This window comes from Melozone crissalis, unplaced genomic scaffold (assembly GCF_028551555.1).
Source record: "Melozone crissalis strain CALT ecotype California unplaced genomic scaffold, PUWL_Pcris_2 ptg000016l_1, whole genome shotgun sequence".
In the NCBI taxonomy this organism is placed as follows: domain Eukaryota; kingdom Metazoa; phylum Chordata; class Aves; order Passeriformes; family Passerellidae; genus Melozone; species Melozone crissalis.
The window spans coordinates 29,986,504-30,003,790 of record NW_026535794.1 but is presented as its reverse complement, the minus strand read 5'-3'; the positions used below and the strand labels follow the sequence as shown (position 1 = coordinate 30,003,790).

Genomic DNA, 17,287 nt, shown 5'->3' with positions numbered 1-17,287 from the left:
AATTGCTTAAAAATTGCAAGTCACTTTCCAATAGTGTTAACTCTGCAGCAGTTTTAAAATTAAATTTCAGGTCTTTATGTCTACTTTTATAAAGAAGTCTGTGAGTTTACAATAGAAAGTGAGATGTTTCTGCACTACTGAGGTTATGCATCTGATTGAACTTATTGTGTGGTATGTAATTATAGAAATAACTTTCCATATGCAACAAATACATATTGTTTATATCCAGATTTGTTTGAAGACCAGTTACCCCATCTTTTTATAATTTTTCTTGTCTTTCACTCCTAATTTATTTTGTGGTGGTGTTTGGTATATTTCTGTCTCTGGAGTTTCATTGAAGTCTGCTTTAAAAATAATTAGACTTTACATGTATGAAATTTCTAGTCACTTATGGAATGGCTATCCCAAAAGTATTGGGAAACTTGTGGTTTGTTCTGTGTGTTAATTCAGCATCTAAAAGATAAAGGCCTTAAATAGACTTGAGAGTTTCAGACTTGAGTTTTGATTTGTTGGCTTAAAGAAAGGAAAATGTTCACTGAATCTAAAACCTGATGTCAATAACCAGAGAAATTACTAATTTTGTGAAATACTGGATTTGTGGAACAAATCAGGCAATAACTTGCAACTGCTGTTCCTCATAGCAACAAAATACTGTATTTTGCCCCTAGTAAAAGATCTAGGAAATTCCCCAGGCCAAGATGTTTGTCACAGCTTTGCAACTTCTTTGCTATTGAGGTGAAGAGTTACATCTGCTGTCTCCTTAAACAGTATCATTAATTCATTTTTTGGCAACTTTTTAGTATATATTGTTGAGAATAGGACTTATGCTATCTCCTGGTTTCCCCCCCCCCCCCTTATTTACTCAATATTACTGACACTGCATTTAGTTATCTGTTGAAGTAATAGGAGAGATAAAATTTTCAAAAAGTTTTCTTGGTTGTCATCGAGTGTCAATGTGGACCTGAACAAATATCTTTTAATAAATTTAAATGGGCTTTGGGAGCAGACCTAATGTAATGGTTTCATGTTGTACAAAATAATATAAAATATAATTTGAATTTTGAGATGTATATTATATAAATTATATAATTATATTAACTGTACCCTGTAGCCTTTAAATTTACAGCTGTTGATAATATTCTGTCAAGAAACAACAATATGTGGATTGAAGGTAATGTTTAGCACATTAGTAATTTGGATTAATTATTTATTATTGCATGAAGTCTAAGGTTTTTTTCTTTATCACAGACAACCTATCACAACAAGTTTGTGTTATCACCAATGTGAAGGAAACTCTTGCACAAGTAGGTTTCCTCCTTTCTGAATCTCTGAAAAGCCAAATAAAAGTAAGTACAACTCTATGGCTCTCAACTGTCTGATTAATTTAATGTTTCTGGTTGTCACTACTCCTAAGAAATTATTTTAATAATGTGAAAACAGAAACTGAGACTTCCTGTGTCACTGTAGTATTTATCACAGGGGATTCACATCAGGTGTGGAAGTTACCAAGAAAGAAGCATCTTCTCTCCAGTTGTGCTGTAGAGGGGCATCTTACAGATCCACTTAAAATGTCCATATTAGATTAGAGGAGAAATTGAATGCAGACAACAGAGAGGAAATTTTCTTTAGATTTTATGATTTCAGTAAACCCAAGTTGTTACAAATATGTTACAGAGGAAATGCTTTTGTTACTTTGAAGTCTGACTTGGAGTACGAGCCAATTAGAGTAGGTTGTTTTCCTGCAGAGCTGTGAATGCAAAATCAAATTAATCAGCCTTTTTGTAGAGCAATAGGGGTACATTTCCCTCACAGTGAATGCTCTTAGGAGTCTTTGCTTTAGGATATTGATGGGATGTTCTACTGGCATTTAACTGTCTTTTCCTTTTTCATTATTCTTTCTACTAGAGCTATCATATTTCCATTTTCCAAAGGTGATTAACATTTGGTAATTGCTTAGACTGGTGTTGGGGTGATTCCTAATTATATACTATGTGATGATATCACATGTTCCTGTTACCCAGAGAAACAGACAGGAATAACTGTTCAAAAATTCAAGTTTTCTGATTTGCATAATGTTACTTCTGCAATGGCTTTATTCATGTCTGTTGATCCTCTGCATGGTTTGTTAATTATTAGAAGGATATGTTTCCCTGTGAACCTGTATTGCTGTCCTTTATCTGCAAGTGTCATTTGACATTGCACTGAAAGTTTTTGTTCAGGAAGAACTGTATTTAGCATGGAATCTTGCTTTATATCTATTAATTGTCTACATCTAAAAGTGAAAAAAATTAGCAGACTTGAATAAGTCTGAATGGCTGTATGATGGGGCAGAAGTATGTCTCCATTTCACTGACACCAGATGCATTGCTAAATCTCTTTTTCATCTCTGTGTAAACTATTCTGCTGTTAGTAGGAGGACATCACTTATCCCTATGCTTTTAAACAGTAAATTCTCTTGAGTTAATTTTTAAGTTTACCAATATACAGAATTTCAAACCTTAGAAAGAATATATGCACAAGCCTATTTGTTCTCCAGTGAAGCACAGTACCTTGTGTGAGAGAGATTTGATTTTTGCAAAATACTTATTTTAAGCAACGTAGGTGTACTGCACTGAAAGCTTTTCAAAGGTATAATTGGAAGGTAATTGATCTAAATAAGAGACCAACAGGGAATCAGTCTGTTGAGTACATATTATCTGGGACCACTGTTTTAACATTTTAGATACTTTTGACACTCCAGTTCTCTGTAGCAACTGTATTTATTTGTGGAATATTTGTTAACTTCTACATATGTCCTTAAAGAAGAATTAAAAAGAAATTTTCTTAGAGGGATTTCTGAGAGAGGCTCTACTAACATGATAATATAAATAGCAGGGGGAAAAAGACCTATAAATTTAACCAATAAGATAAAGAAAATAATTTCTAAAAAATTTTTAAGGCTACAGCTGTTTCTTATGACATACTTTAACAGTACTTTAGTCAGTGTTACTGTAAACAGTATGACTAATGAATGAATGTTTTGTCAAAGATATACTGTGAAAGACATAGCTTGAGTTTTCCCTTACATTTGTTGTTTATCCCTTTCCCTTACATTTGTTGTTTAGCCCTTTCTTTTTAGCAAACAAACCTAAATGGGAGCTGAAGGTATTTTCTTCTGTGACTGGAAATCATGTACTCCTGTTTCTTTAGTGACAAAGTGCTGCTGTCACATGAAATGGAATCAACTAGATGAAGCTGTGTGCCATTTTTGTGACTGGATAATTATCCATAAATAGGATCTAAAAAAATTAGGTTGCTTTCAAATAGAAAAAGAGCTAGCATTTCACTAGTAGAAATTCACCAATTTTTTAGTGATTGAATTATCCATCTGTGGCATTGGTGTTAATTGTGATTTTAAATTCTGATATAATTTAAATAAATTTGCAGGTTCCAAATGTTCTGGTATTAGTTTTTGACTTTATGGAAGTGGATGTTGAATAAAGTTAAAAATTCAATACAGGGCATCTGGTAACTAAACAAATTTAAAGAATATCAGTTTTTATTAGGACCAGAAGTAGTTAAGCAAATCCATATACTCCTTTCTATTTAAACACTGAAACATTATGTGAGAATCACTTTTTATCAAGGTGGTATTTTTAGGTAATTTTTCCTCTCTAATGTAGCTGGTAACATTGATTAATATTAATTATAATTTGAAAAAAAGTACTATTGCATAGGATATTAAATGGCAAATAGAATAATAATTAATTTTAGTTAAATGATGATTTATTGAAGCTTCTACCTAGGCAATTGTGCTTGCTTTTCCAACAAAAATTTTTTATTTCATTTTTACTGGATTATGTGGGGCTCAAAAAATGCTAGTGTGTTACTTAATAAAATTGTTGAGTAAAATTATACACTAAAGGAATTTTTAAATGTTCAGCAAAACTTAAGTGTCATGTATTGTAATACCTCAAAGCAAAAAATAAAAGTAGGCCTTCTGCCTTGGGTCGTGTTCCAAATACCTTCTGAAAAGACACTGGCTTGCAGTAGGCTCATATTCATTGAAGTATGTGCAAGGTGGTAAAGGTACCAGGGATTTCTGCTTTTACATCTTCAGAGATTCAAGCCAGGTGAGCCCTGGAGTGTTGGATTTTCCAAGTATTTTTAGAAATTCAAAGTAATTAATACCTTCTGTGACTTTTAAAAAAATTAATCTTAAAATATTTAATATCAGCTATTTGTGTCTATGCTATCAAATTTTGAGCCCAAAATGTTTCTAAAATCTTTAGACTATCACTATCAACTTCTTGGTTTCAAACTATCTTCCTTTGCAAACAAGTTAGCTCCTGATTATTACAAAAATTAACAAATACAGCTTTACATAGCACTGCAAAGCCTTTTTAAATGTTGTATTTGGTACTTTTGTTGGATTGGGGATTAAGTGGCATTTTAAGGGAGCACAGCAGTGTATTACTTCTGTTGCTTGCTATGATACTTAACATGTGTTTTGGGAAGAAATAATGGTCAGTTGTACTGTGAAACAGTGGGATTTGTGGATTTAATGGAAGTAATATGAAGATTTTTTTCCCCTGAATTTCAAGATTTTTTATTTTCTTCAAAGTGTTATCTTCTCTTAGGGAACAGATTCACCCTCTGCTACCTGGTTTAGCTTGTGTTAAAGTTTGCAAAATACATATGTCTGTGCCTAAGAAAGTATTTTAAAATATTTGTTGAGGTAATTATTTCAAGGAGAAACTCTAGATAAGTCTTGTACTCTTGTTCTGGGCAGAATCCTGGAATACCAGTGCACCTGGTCTTTCTTGCATACTTATTTTATTTTATTTTTAACTTCATGAAGACAAAATATGTATATCTGAGTATTGTAGAGGTTTTCTCAGAATTAGAGGTCTAAAATAATTAGATCATTTTATGGACAGTGTTTTCATCTCTCGAAACAGTTGAACATCCGAACCCAGGCAGCAGCACTCATGTCTGATGCTTCCAGGGCTGTTTTTGGAATGCCTTCCCTGAGCAGCATACTTCAACATATGTTGGGCTCCATGCTTCACTGTTGAGTGCCCCAAAATTTTGAGCAAATTTCAGTTTTTGTAGTGGAAGTAATAACTGCCAGTTTTAAATAATTTAAATGAACAACTTCTGCTACAGAGATGGAAGCTTTAGCAGATAGTTAAGGCTGACTTAAAATTTTTGACTTTTTTTCTTTTTCTGTCTAATCAGGTTGAAGGTATTTCAGTATCTCTAAGCAAAAATGATAGCTGTCTACAAAACATCATTTCAGGACAGTGCTACAATTTTGTTTGTGTAAATGTAAGTAGTGAGGATGCATGCTTTTATTTTACACTTAAACTTACTAGTAATGATAAATAAAAAATTAAATATTTGAGTAATAAGTTGTTTGTTATTTTTGTCCTCATGCACTGTGTTCATTCTGATATTTGGTGTTTCTAATGTGCACTAATCTTGACCTTTGAGATACTGGTCTGTCCATTCTCCTCTGGTTCCACACTTCTGTCACTGTGTTGTTAACCAGACATGAATTCTTGAACAAGAGGAATAAAATCTGAAGTAGTTTAAAATTTCCTCTCATAACTGTTGTATCAAAGTGAGTTATTATAAGGAGAGGCCTGTGATATGTGAAGTCACCTAACTGTGCATTCATTGCTACTGTGGTCTGAATTAGTGTTTCCTATTCTGCACATGTGCATGCCTGTGATCTGTATTTGGGTCCATGTATGGGAACAGGTTGGTTTTAGGTGAACCATATCTGAGACCAATCAAGACCCTTAATCTTTTTTGTTTGGTTGTGTATATATATGTATATAAAGGGTTATTAATATTATTAATCTCATTATTTTTCAAACATCTAACTTCACCAGAAAATATAATAAAAGTATATATTAAAAACATATTAAAAACAATAAGCTAATCAACCAAACCCCATCCCCTTCCCACCCCAAAAGCAAAAAAGTGATGTATCTTCTTTTGGTAAATAACAGTTCTGCAAATTCCATTTTTATGAAATAAATGTTCTCAGTAATTCTAAACATTTATTTTTATTTAGGATAAAAGGTGGGCTATTCAAGAAACCCAGGAACTAGTAGATGTGTTGGAAAAATCAAATATTCCTCTCTTATATCCGGTTGTCCTTATTTTGGTAGGTAACTCCTGTAAGTTACTATAGAAAGCATCTCATTAATTCTTTTAAAGTATTATTTAATATAAATATAAATAATATGTAATATAAATAATTTTAAAATTAGACTAGATTTGCACTGCTGCTAACTCAGAATAAAATTGTAAAATCAAACTGTAAATTGGTCTCCAAAGAAACTCATTTTCACTTCAACAAATGTACTGCATGCTGTCAGAAAACAAACTGCCACTAGCAAATGACAGTTTATTGGTTATATATTTCTGTGAAAGGCTCATTGTGGCTGGCTGGTTGTACTGAACTGTTAACTCCTGCCTAGCTGTTGTACTCTATCTCTGTGGGGATGCTGCAAAGCTTGTGCTGTGCTTGGATGCTCAGTTGGAACAGAATTAAGTGGCTTTCCTTTTTGCGATGCATGTGCGGTCCTGATGCTGCATTGTTTTTCATACAGGCCAGGATGTCTTGGCCTTCTTTGCCACCTGAGCACACCCTGGCTCCTGCTCAGCCACTGCCAACCGGCACCCCCACGTCCTTTTCCACTGGGCACCTTTCCAGCCACTCTGCCAGCCTGTGTTGCTGGGTGTGGTTGTTGTGACCCAAGTTCAGGACCTGGCACTTCGCCCTCTCAAACCTTCTAGCCTTGGCCTCAGCCCATGGATCCAGCCTGGCCAGATCCTTCTGTAGAGCCTAATCTATCATACCTATTATAGCTTCACCTATTGTATGCTGTTCTCTTGGAGTGAGTTTCTGTGATCCTGTGAATATCAATATTTAGCTCTTTGTTTCTAGACCTTCTTATTTTCTTGACCCTGTTTCTGAGGAACTTCAGGGTAAAACCTTATTTTACTGAATCATCAAAGATAAATTACTTCTGCCTTTCATAATCAGAGCAATTACATATCTCCAATTCTGTTGGTCATTTACAAAGCCACTGGATGTGTAAAATAGTTTTTTTTTGCACTCCATTAGTTTTCATTAGTCCTTTAGCAAGAATATACAAAACCATTTCTGTCTTTGTTGAATTTTGAGTGTGAAGATAAAGTTGGAATTATTTATCAACTAGCTAATGCTAAGGTGTCAAAAGCATACTTATTTTGCCCAATTGATAGCACTTTCCAGTCAGGACTTTCAATTAAATACTTTTTTGAGTGTAATGCTGGGAATGTGAAAATGGTTTAATACTTGTAGCTATAAATATTCCTAAGAAATAGGAATGCAAGTAATTCTTACGCTATCTCCCCATGAAACTCGGGTTTTGCCCCTGAGATACTAGATCCTGAAGTCATTGTAGAACCCAGAACCATTTTTAATGAAAGTAAAGTTGCTTGAACAGCCTGAAGCATGCATGAATTATTTAGGTAGACTCCTTTTAAAAGAGGTGTAGGAGAAAATAATACATTTAATCCCTTTATTATACTCCACATGCATCAGTTGTTTCTGACAACTACTTGAAATTTCTAAGAACTAGACATTGGAAGAAAATCTCACAACTTCATAAAAGTTGTGAATATTTAAAACACTGATAGAAATACATTTGTTAAAATTATGTTGCCTAATTGCACTTGGGCATCTGGTGGATGTACCACACTATCTTTTAGAAATACCAGAAGGGAAGAAGAGGAGATCTTGGAGGTATGTTTAGAGTGCCAAGAATTAGCTTAACAAATAATTGTCTCCTATTAATCACTGGAAAGTATTGAAGTCCTTTAAACTTCTGAGCTCTAAAACTCATTACAGATGTTATGGTAGATAGAAAATTCCTTCAGCAGTCTTAATTTAAATTCAGTGTTGGGTGTCCTCTTCTCTAAGGCTCATGAGGGGGATTTTCATCAACTTTCTTCTTTCCTGTATATATACCTTTTTAACATAATAACTGAAATAATTGTTCATGAAAAATCCTGTAGTACACTTTCTTTCAATGTAAAAGGAAATATTAATAGTTCTCAGACAAATGTGAATCAGAATTTTAAGCAGTATATTGACATTTAAATGCATAGGTCTTAGATACCAGCTGTAAGGGAAACATGTTTTTTTCCTCTCAAAAGTAAAACTCTTGAAAGAATAAATGGGGAGAGCAGCTAACTGCTTCTATTCCAAACTCATAACTAGGAACAGTCTAATACAATTGTATTTGGGTAATTGGAAAGTTCTTGTCTATTCTTTGATTTAATGACAAAAAGCAATTTCTTCATAATAATATGATAATTAAGGAAAAAAGGTTTTTTTTTCCCTTCCAATAGTCATCTTCTTTAGTTGTAGAAATGACAGGTGTTATTATTGTGCCAGACTCTCTGTTTAACCAGCCCAGTGCGCATTGATCCAATGAAAAGATGGGCTTGCACTGGACACGATGACTTTTTTCATATTCCTACCTATCAGTTGCCCCAGATTCAAAGTCTATCCATTATCCTGGTGCCTGACTGGATTGTTTCATGGCATTTGTAAGCTGAAGCAGCAATGGGATCACTCTATCTGGACAAAAGGGAAGATTAATGTTGCAGGAGAAATAGGCATCACAGAGGTAAACTTGAGGCAATTATTCGTTTGCATCAAGGCAGTATCTTCAATTATGCTGTAACCTGACAAATCGTATTCTTAAACTGACATTGCTTTTTTGAGCAATACATTTTCATGTTTGTAAAGGGTATGAATGGATTTGATTTTTATGTTGTTGCTTTGCTTAGGGTTAGAAAGAAAGGAATGCTAGTACTTCAGCTCTGTAGTTGCAATTATTTGCATTTCAGTACCAAAGTTAGTTTAAGAAAAATCTCTTTTCAAAGCTGTTAAAGAGGTTAATGGTAAAGAAGAGCTAGGTGAAGTTCTCTCAAAATAATAGGTTTAATAATTTCTTGTAAATAGCTGTAAATGAGTAGTACTTACTTAGCCTTGTTTTGGGTAGAAAATAACGAAATAATGAGTGTGTGTGAAAATTAATCTCTGCTTGTGTAGTAGAAGACAATAGCTTTGCTTCTGGTAAGTATGCATTTAGGAAATAAACAGCTTTTTTAAAAAAGTGCTCCAAGGGAAAATGACTGGGGACCTATTTTCTGTCAGTGTAAATGGAACACAATGTACAAATAGAACTTGAAATAATTTTCCTTTTAGGAGTAAAGGTATTTCTGCTATTAATAGACATTGAAACCTTATATGTACAAATCATCATACTTAATTTTGATTTCTACAGCTAATAGAAGTTTTGGAGGGAAGCTGATTAAAATGTGGTATATGTAAGACTTGGGAAAGGATTGAGCTAGTTGGTTGATACCTCCCTGAAATACCAGTTACAGAAGCACAGAATATTCTGAGTTGGAAGGGACCCACAATGATGATTGAGTCCAACTCTTGGCCCTGCACAGGACACCTCAAGAATGACACCTTGTGCCTGAGAGTGTTGTCCAAACACTTCTTAAACTCAGTTCACGTCCTGTAAGACCTGCCATGTTTGTGCAGCATCCTTGATGGAAATGAGACCTGCCTTTCCCTGCCCAAGGGCTCAGGCTTCTTTTGAGGTAGTTTCTGCTTTTTAAACTTGAAGTATTATCTTGAAATTAACCCAATAAAAGCAACTAATTTGCTATACTGAAAGGATAGTACATTTCCAATTAAACTTTAAAGAATTTAGTTTTGTCTTGAAAACCTTCAAGATACTTACGAAAGACACGTGTATTCTATAGTCCTCTGATAGTAAAAAACCCAAGCAAAAAAACTCCTCTGAAAGTTAATCTAGAGCTTATAAAAGAATGTTGTTTGTTCTCAAATTTAATTGAATATTTTTAAGATGCACAACATGTTCTGGCATATTGGTTTCTTCTGCTTTGAAAAAAATAGTTTTCATGTCCCTAAATGTGTAAGCAGTGGAATTCAGTAGTAAATAGAAGCTAAGAAAAGCCTTTTTTAGTCTGTATTTTTATGTGTGCTTAACACATAAAAATCAGATACTAAAAGCCATCAGTCTAAACTGGCACACTATGGAAAAAGTGGATTTTGTTTTTTCCTCATCTGTTCTTTTGCAGGTGCACTTGGATATTCCAGAAAATAATTCTTTCAGCATTGGGATGGAAGACCTAACTACAATCAAGAAATTTGCAAGAGAAACTAAAAAGAAAAATATTTTAGTTTATGGTCTCCTTATCCAATATAAGGTATGTAATTATCTTTCTGTGTGCAAATTATCTTCTTTTGCAATTCATATGATTAATGATAGAATCTTCATTTAAAACAAAATCAAAGGGAAATAAAAATGACACAAAAAGGATTTTTTGGGAAGATTCTTGCCTGTTCTTGTTCAAAATTCAGACAAGCCTGTAGTTATGAACAAAAATGTAAGCTTTTTGATTAGAGAGGAATAAATGATAAACACTTTTTAGAAATGCATGAAAACATCAGGAACCTTTTTGCTTTTCTGCTTAGGAAATTACTTTTTCTCAGCATTAGAAAAAGAGAAAAATAGTGAAATACATTCAGTCAGTGGTTCTGCAGTGTTTTATGTCCCTCATCAAAATGAGTTTGGTACTCAGGTGACAGAAAGGGCATGGTGTATAGGTGTTGAAACAGTGTCTGTAATAGCAGCAAATTGCCTCAGCTGGAGGCAAAAAGAGTTTGCACTCCAACATACTTTGTACTCACAAAAGCTATTTAAAAATAAACCCTTTGCCTGGGAAACATGTTCTGTCAACCAGAAGAGTGGGCTGCCTTGCCTCCAGTGCAGATAAAATTTTTCAGCTTTTTAACTCAGCAAACTGAAGTTTGAAGGAAGAAGCAAACTAGAAATTTTAATAAAGAAGAATAAATGTAATCTTAACTGCTTTTTTTTTTTTAAATTATATATTTGGGTTTATATATAATTGATTAAATGTGGCTTTCATTTTAAATATTTTTCTGGTATACCAAGCGCTTGATTTTTCCCATCAAATTCTGTTGCTTTATTAAGAGCTGTGAGTATCAATACCTATCAGTTTATGTTTTTATAGACTTTTAATGCCAACAAAATATGAACATTGCTATTATACGACATTAGTTCATCTCTTGTTTGTAAAACACCAATGGACATACAACTGATCAGTTTTCTTTCTGCTGCTATCAAATCCCATTTTTTCAGGCTGAATTCTGGCTTCTTTTGATAAAAATAATTTGAATAACTATTGAAATATAGCTCTAAGAGTCACCTTATCATGGTAAAAAGGAATGCTTCAGATATTGCTGTGGTCTAACTGCAGTTTTTGCCTTTTTGACTTCATTGTGTGTATGTGATTTTATATTCAAGTGAATCAAATAGACACATGTGGATAGCAACAGTTAGTAAACCTGACTGGAAGACAGAAAAATCTTTTATAATCTTCAGTGGATTTTGATGTGCATGGCAACAAGACATTTTAATATTAATGGACATATATAAGAGCAGTTGAGATCTGAGTGGGAATTCTTGATCTGTGGTGATAAGAGGATTGCAGCAGACTGCTGCCTCCATTCTTTGAAAATAAAAAGCTAGAATCATTATGTAAGATCATTGCAGGGAGAATCATCACTTATTAGCATGGAGAAAATCTTATATAGAGTAAAACACTGCAAAAGACAAGTAAACTATTTCTAGCTGTCTTGTTTTAGAATGGCTTTAAAACATGTCCCTGCTCACAGTGACAGGAATATAGTCTTGAGTTCCTGCTGTCTACTTTGATCAATAACAAAAGAATAGGTTGTACACATAATTTGTAGATATGTGATATATGTATCAAGTTTACTTTTGGCTGCAGATCTATATAGAACATTATTGTTTCTAGGTAAAGGCCTATGGAAAGATTTGATGTATGAATCTAGAAATTACATAGCCCCAAATTTATTGCTGGTCTGGGTGGGACTGAGAGACTGTGAACAAAAGCAAATTTTTACATGAAAAAACATTTTTAAAATAGTTTCTTTTTTTTTTTGACTCTGAAGTCCAAAGCATAATTTCATGATTTCAGTCACCAAGGTATTTTACTTCTAGTACAAGCCATTAATAGATGAACCTGTACATGAGTTCCATTATTCATATAGGCATGATGAGGAGTCCAGAAGAAGTAGAAACACAAAAAAGCACCTGTGCTAATGCAGGATACCCTATTATTGCAATAACTTCTGTCACTAGATGCGTTCTAGAAGTCCCAGAAAGCTGTAGTTTATTTCAGGAAAAGAGTGATGACAGGTTACTTCATGGAGCTTTCCTCTAGCTGACAGGTTTATATCATCACTACCAGACATACACAGCTGATAGGTACACATTTCCTAATTTAAAAAAAGGGGAATTTATTGAGACAAGGCCATGGTAATGTTCAGGTGAAATTATATTACGTTTCATAGGGCTATATGGTTAAGTGGGTGTAAGGATATGTTGATATAAAAGAAAATGGGGGCAGTCTTTTGGATTTTGCATTAGAAAAGCAAGTTTGTTGAAATAAATACATTTTGAAAATATAGCTTTTTTATGTTTTGGAAGTGGAAATTAAATGCTTGTAGAATCATGGAGTTCAGTTTTGATGGTATTGAAGGAGCTGTGCAGCCCTAAGAAAAAGTATGAGCCTTAATTTCACTTCTTAAAAGCAGTGTTTGTTTGGTATGTAGAAAAAGATGCGAAGTATTTTTATGATTATTTGATATACCAAGAAACTAATCAGGAGAATGAGAGGAAAAGGCTTTAATGTGCTGTATAAATGACCTGTTTTTAACCTTTCATTTGCCTATAACAAGTGCATGGTACACAAATAGTTATTTGTCTTATAAACATCATGCATAGAATACCACATTACTGATATTGATATACAGATCCACTTCATCAAATCTCTAGTTTGCATGCTGAAAATACAGTTAATTTAATTTGCATTTATGGTTTTTTTTTCTTTTCTAAAACAGTTCTGCAATGCTAGAAGTGGTTTGCATATTCAAAATACAAAGGGCCAAAGAGTATTCAGTATCTGAGTCTGAACTTAGGGAATTTGTTTTTGACCACTTTTCAGATAATTTGAAGGAAATAGCTGATAAGTAACGTGAAGTAAAAATAGGGAGAAAGGTTGATTTTTTTATGGATGATATTACTGGCAAGTGTTGATGAAAATGTTAGTAAAATTCCAACTCCTTAATTTAATGAGTTCACCTTGAAAATAGCAATGACGGGCATGGTATTACATATTAGAATAAGAATCTTTGTTTTAATAATCATATCAAGTAGGATGTAATGGAGAAAGCAAATTCTGAATATTAGGAGGAAAACCTATAAAAAGAAGCCAAATTATTCTTAAATAAACAAAGTTGTACTTAGAAGGAGACTTAAGAACTGCTAAAACCCCGAAGAAAAGGAAAGCGAATGTCAAACCATTGCATCCATGCAGGGATGGATATCTGTTAAAACTATTGATTTCTATCATTGGAGGAACAAGATTTAGGAAGATACCTCAGCTGCATGTTGTTGTTCTATGTTCTGAACAATGGAATTATACTGAAATTGGGCCTTGATCTCACACACACACACACACACATTATTATCTTTAAACATGTGCTAGGTAGTTAATGGGGTTATGCTTGAATATGACAGTAATGTTTAAAAAAAGCCCCTATTTTCTTTATTTACTGCTCTTCTCCCTTTAAAAATATTCATAGTAATAATAATAACAGTCTTATGACTGAATGACAAAAATGATCAATAAAATAATAAAAAGAGACTAGTAAAAGCATTTCCTAGCATGGGAGTTCAAATTCAACAGCTTATAATGTTTACAGAAATAAAATCTTGGCCTGTAAGTTTCATTAAAGACTGTTACTGTTTGGAGGGATTAAAAAGGAACAGTAATAATCCAAAATAAAGCACATTTGGATGGACATAGTAAACCACAGAAAGCTTTAAAATAAGAAAGTAACATTAATATATCTTGGTTATAGAACTGTGTGAATTCAAAATAATGCTACTTCAGAGAAGCACTGAGAGAATGTTGTGTCAGAGCAGCAAATATGTGCTGCGCCTTGCCTAGGGTACAGTGGGCCCAAGTACTTCTGCCTCTGAAACTTCTGTTGGGTTAAGATAAAGGAACTATTCACTGACAGCCAGAAAAATCACAGTACCTACACTAAAAAGAGACAAATGATGCAATATAATAATTGTTATGAAGCTGCTTGAAACTTAAAGGAACCTGAACTGTGGGTGTTTTCTTATGCAAACATACTGAACACTTACTGTAGCCTTAAAGATTTTTTGAAGACAAGAGGCTCGTCTGCAGTGTGGTTGATGGCTCAAGAAATACTTAGTGTGCTAGAAGTGTTTTATGTCTGTCTTGGTAAGCCCCAAAGGTAAACATTTATGATTTCTTTTTCATCAAAGATCCCTTAAAATAGTATTATGGGTAAACATTAAGGCAGTGTTTCTCAAAAGAGGGAACACACCCCTCAATGGGATAATCCACAAACTAGAAGTTGGTTTGGCAACCAGTAGTGAGATAATGAGCCTGGAGGGCAAATGAAGCAAAATAACAAAATAAAATTTTGGAAACTCATTAAAAACAAATAGGCTCTGCTGTACATGACCCCTGCATGCTTCTCAATTCACTTAATAATCAGCATAGAATTGGTCAAATGATTGCAATCTGATTAAAATGATTGGGATGCTGCCTGGAGACAGCAAAAATGACATTTTTAAAAATTTCAGCTGCAATGATGTAATAGATTGTAATGCATTTGTTTACTTACATTTATTCCTAGAAATCCTTAAGGCCAAGTAATTACTGTTTAGTATTTTCAAGAGGTAGAAGTCGAACTTTTAAATTTTGTGATCCTATGCACTATTCACTCTTTCACCAAGGAAAATTGTGCAAATTATGTGATGAGCCAGAGTGGTCTTGTTTCCATGGAGTTTAGGACAAAAAGGAAAACCAAATGAGTCTGAACCTTTCTATATGAATAGGCTCATAAAAATCAGAATCTGTAGCTTTCTCAATACAAACTCATAGGCAGTCATTCACCAGTAAAACCAGAAACTGATATTTATGCAGGCTTTACACATTTTTATTCTTAATTATTAGTGCTATCTGCAATCAGTCATGGATGCGTATTTTGCAATAAGTTAAACTGACATGATGAGAAAGATTTACAAACATGGCTTTGTATTTTGAACTGAAATCTATTTGATCAAGCTGGACTTTTGTATCTCTTTTGTACCATTCACAGGATGTCAAGAAATTAAAAAAAGAACATGTCTCTGGAACATTAGTCAATTAAGAAATGTATTAGGTCAAATTTTACCAAAATGCTGGTGAAGTTTTGGGCTTTGAGTCAGGAAAGGTCATAAACACAGAACTTTGCAACCTCACTTTTGCTTGCAACACTCTGGTGCATGACAATTTGGGAAGCACAGCTGCTTGGCTGCTCATTTTAGTAGATATCCTGAAGCTTGATACTGGATAATATTGATCAAAAAATTGGGATTGCTATTCTTTTATTTCAGAGTTTTGGTGTGTCTACCTTGAATGCGTGCATACGTGCTCTTTTATTTCCTTGCTTTTTTCTCTTGACACCTTTCTCTGTTGTTCTCTTTTTTCCCCTCAAGTCTTCCTCCTCTTCTAGCCAAAACAGGTAACAAACCAGCAGATTTTCTCCAGATTTGCAACTCTTCTAAAAGCACTCAAATTAATATTTCCACAAACTAATTTCTCAGTGCAGTACCAAATTCCCAGTCTGAGGAAGATGGGCTTTTAAGAAAAATAATTGGTAACCTTTAGGGCTTTCATTAAATAACTGTAGGTTTTTATCACAGAAAGGTCAGAAAGTTGCTCAATTTGTCTCCGCTATTACAAGTTCTGGGAGTTTAACAAGCTGCACAGAAAACTATGAGGTTAATATTTTATGCCTTTTACACATGACCTTTTTAGACTTGCTTCAGCTATTGAACTTATAATTGGAGAAATCAGAGTTCTTCCATCAACTTGTCAGCCAAAGTGATTAAGGCATGTAGGCATATCCTAAAAGTCGTGACTTCATAAATTGCCCTTTAAACATCCTTGCTCTTTTACCTCAGTTCAGCCATTCTGACAGTGTTATTCAATAAAGGTTGCCAGTTGTTTCTTTTGTGGACATTTTAATTGTATAATACATATTCCTCTAAAAATAGCTCCTTAGTATGAAGAATTTTGGGGAACAAGTGGATTTGAGGTGAACTACCAGATTCTCAAGTGAAAAGGAAAATATGTGATATACAATATAGGAACTTGAAAAGTATGTTAGTTTAAATTATTCTGGATACATTATTGTAATAGGAAATAAACATTGAATTGGAACCATTTGCAAAAACAAATACTATGAGCATCAAATCTGAGTTTCATCTTCAAATCTGATAGTATGAGTTATTCTGATTTTTATTTCTTATTAAAGCTTTGATGCTGACCTCTTATCTCTTAATGGAAACATAAACATTTAAGATGAAAGGACTTTGACACAAAATTTTGTTTGCAAACAAATGCCTTTTAACTTTTCTTTCCATTGCTAGCCTGCCTGACAGAAACCTCTGAAGACCATTATATCTGTTTAAGGGCAGTTGCACTTTTGAGTTGTTAGTGCTGCAATTCTCCACTTCAAGTGGTGTTTGTACTCTTTTACTGTCTAAGTTGGACATCAAAAATGAATCTTCTCACTTGGCTTCCATGCTGTCTCCCAGAGGCATCATTTAGTAGGTGACTAAAATACCTATATTACAGAATACTTCTGGTTTTTTTCTAGCTTAGCTCTGATTACATGAAACAACAGTAACAAAGAAGCTTTCTAAAATTGTTCTGTGTGCTTAAGAGGCATTTTGAAAATGTTAACAGCTCGCTGTTGTGCTGATTTCCAAATGAGTTTTGTATTTTGAGTGCACTTTTTCAATTAAAAATATGGCTGAAATTCTTCAGATAACTTTTTCCAGTTTCAAAGCAAAGTTTAGTTTTATAGTGAAAGTATGTAAAGGTTGTAGCAATTTGCATCACTATATTGGACAAGGAAAACTTAGGAAGTTCTTCAACCATTTAAACACAAAAATTCTCTTCAAGCTGTACATTTTAGTGGCTGTAACAGATCTTCAGGCTCTTATAGTGTGGTAATTCCTAAAATTTGTGCAGCAGAAACAGTAACCATCAAATCTAT

At 33.7% G+C, this 17,287-nt stretch overlaps 1 protein-coding gene across 1 annotated transcript in view; it reads left to right on the top strand.

The window, feature by feature from the left end:
• The window catches only part of CRPPA (CDP-L-ribitol pyrophosphorylase A), a 104,523-nt gene that overhangs the window by 52,919 nt on the left and 34,317 nt on the right, over window positions 1–17,287 (top strand). Inside the window, exons 6-9 of the mRNA XM_054273858.1 lie at window positions 1,249–1,346; window positions 5,221–5,310; window positions 6,065–6,157; window positions 10,168–10,296. Of these exons, the coding sequence (XP_054129833.1) occupies window positions 1,249–1,346; window positions 5,221–5,310; window positions 6,065–6,157; window positions 10,168–10,296 (410 nt within the window). The remainder of the gene's footprint in view (window positions 1–1,248; window positions 1,347–5,220; window positions 5,311–6,064; window positions 6,158–10,167; window positions 10,297–17,287) is intronic.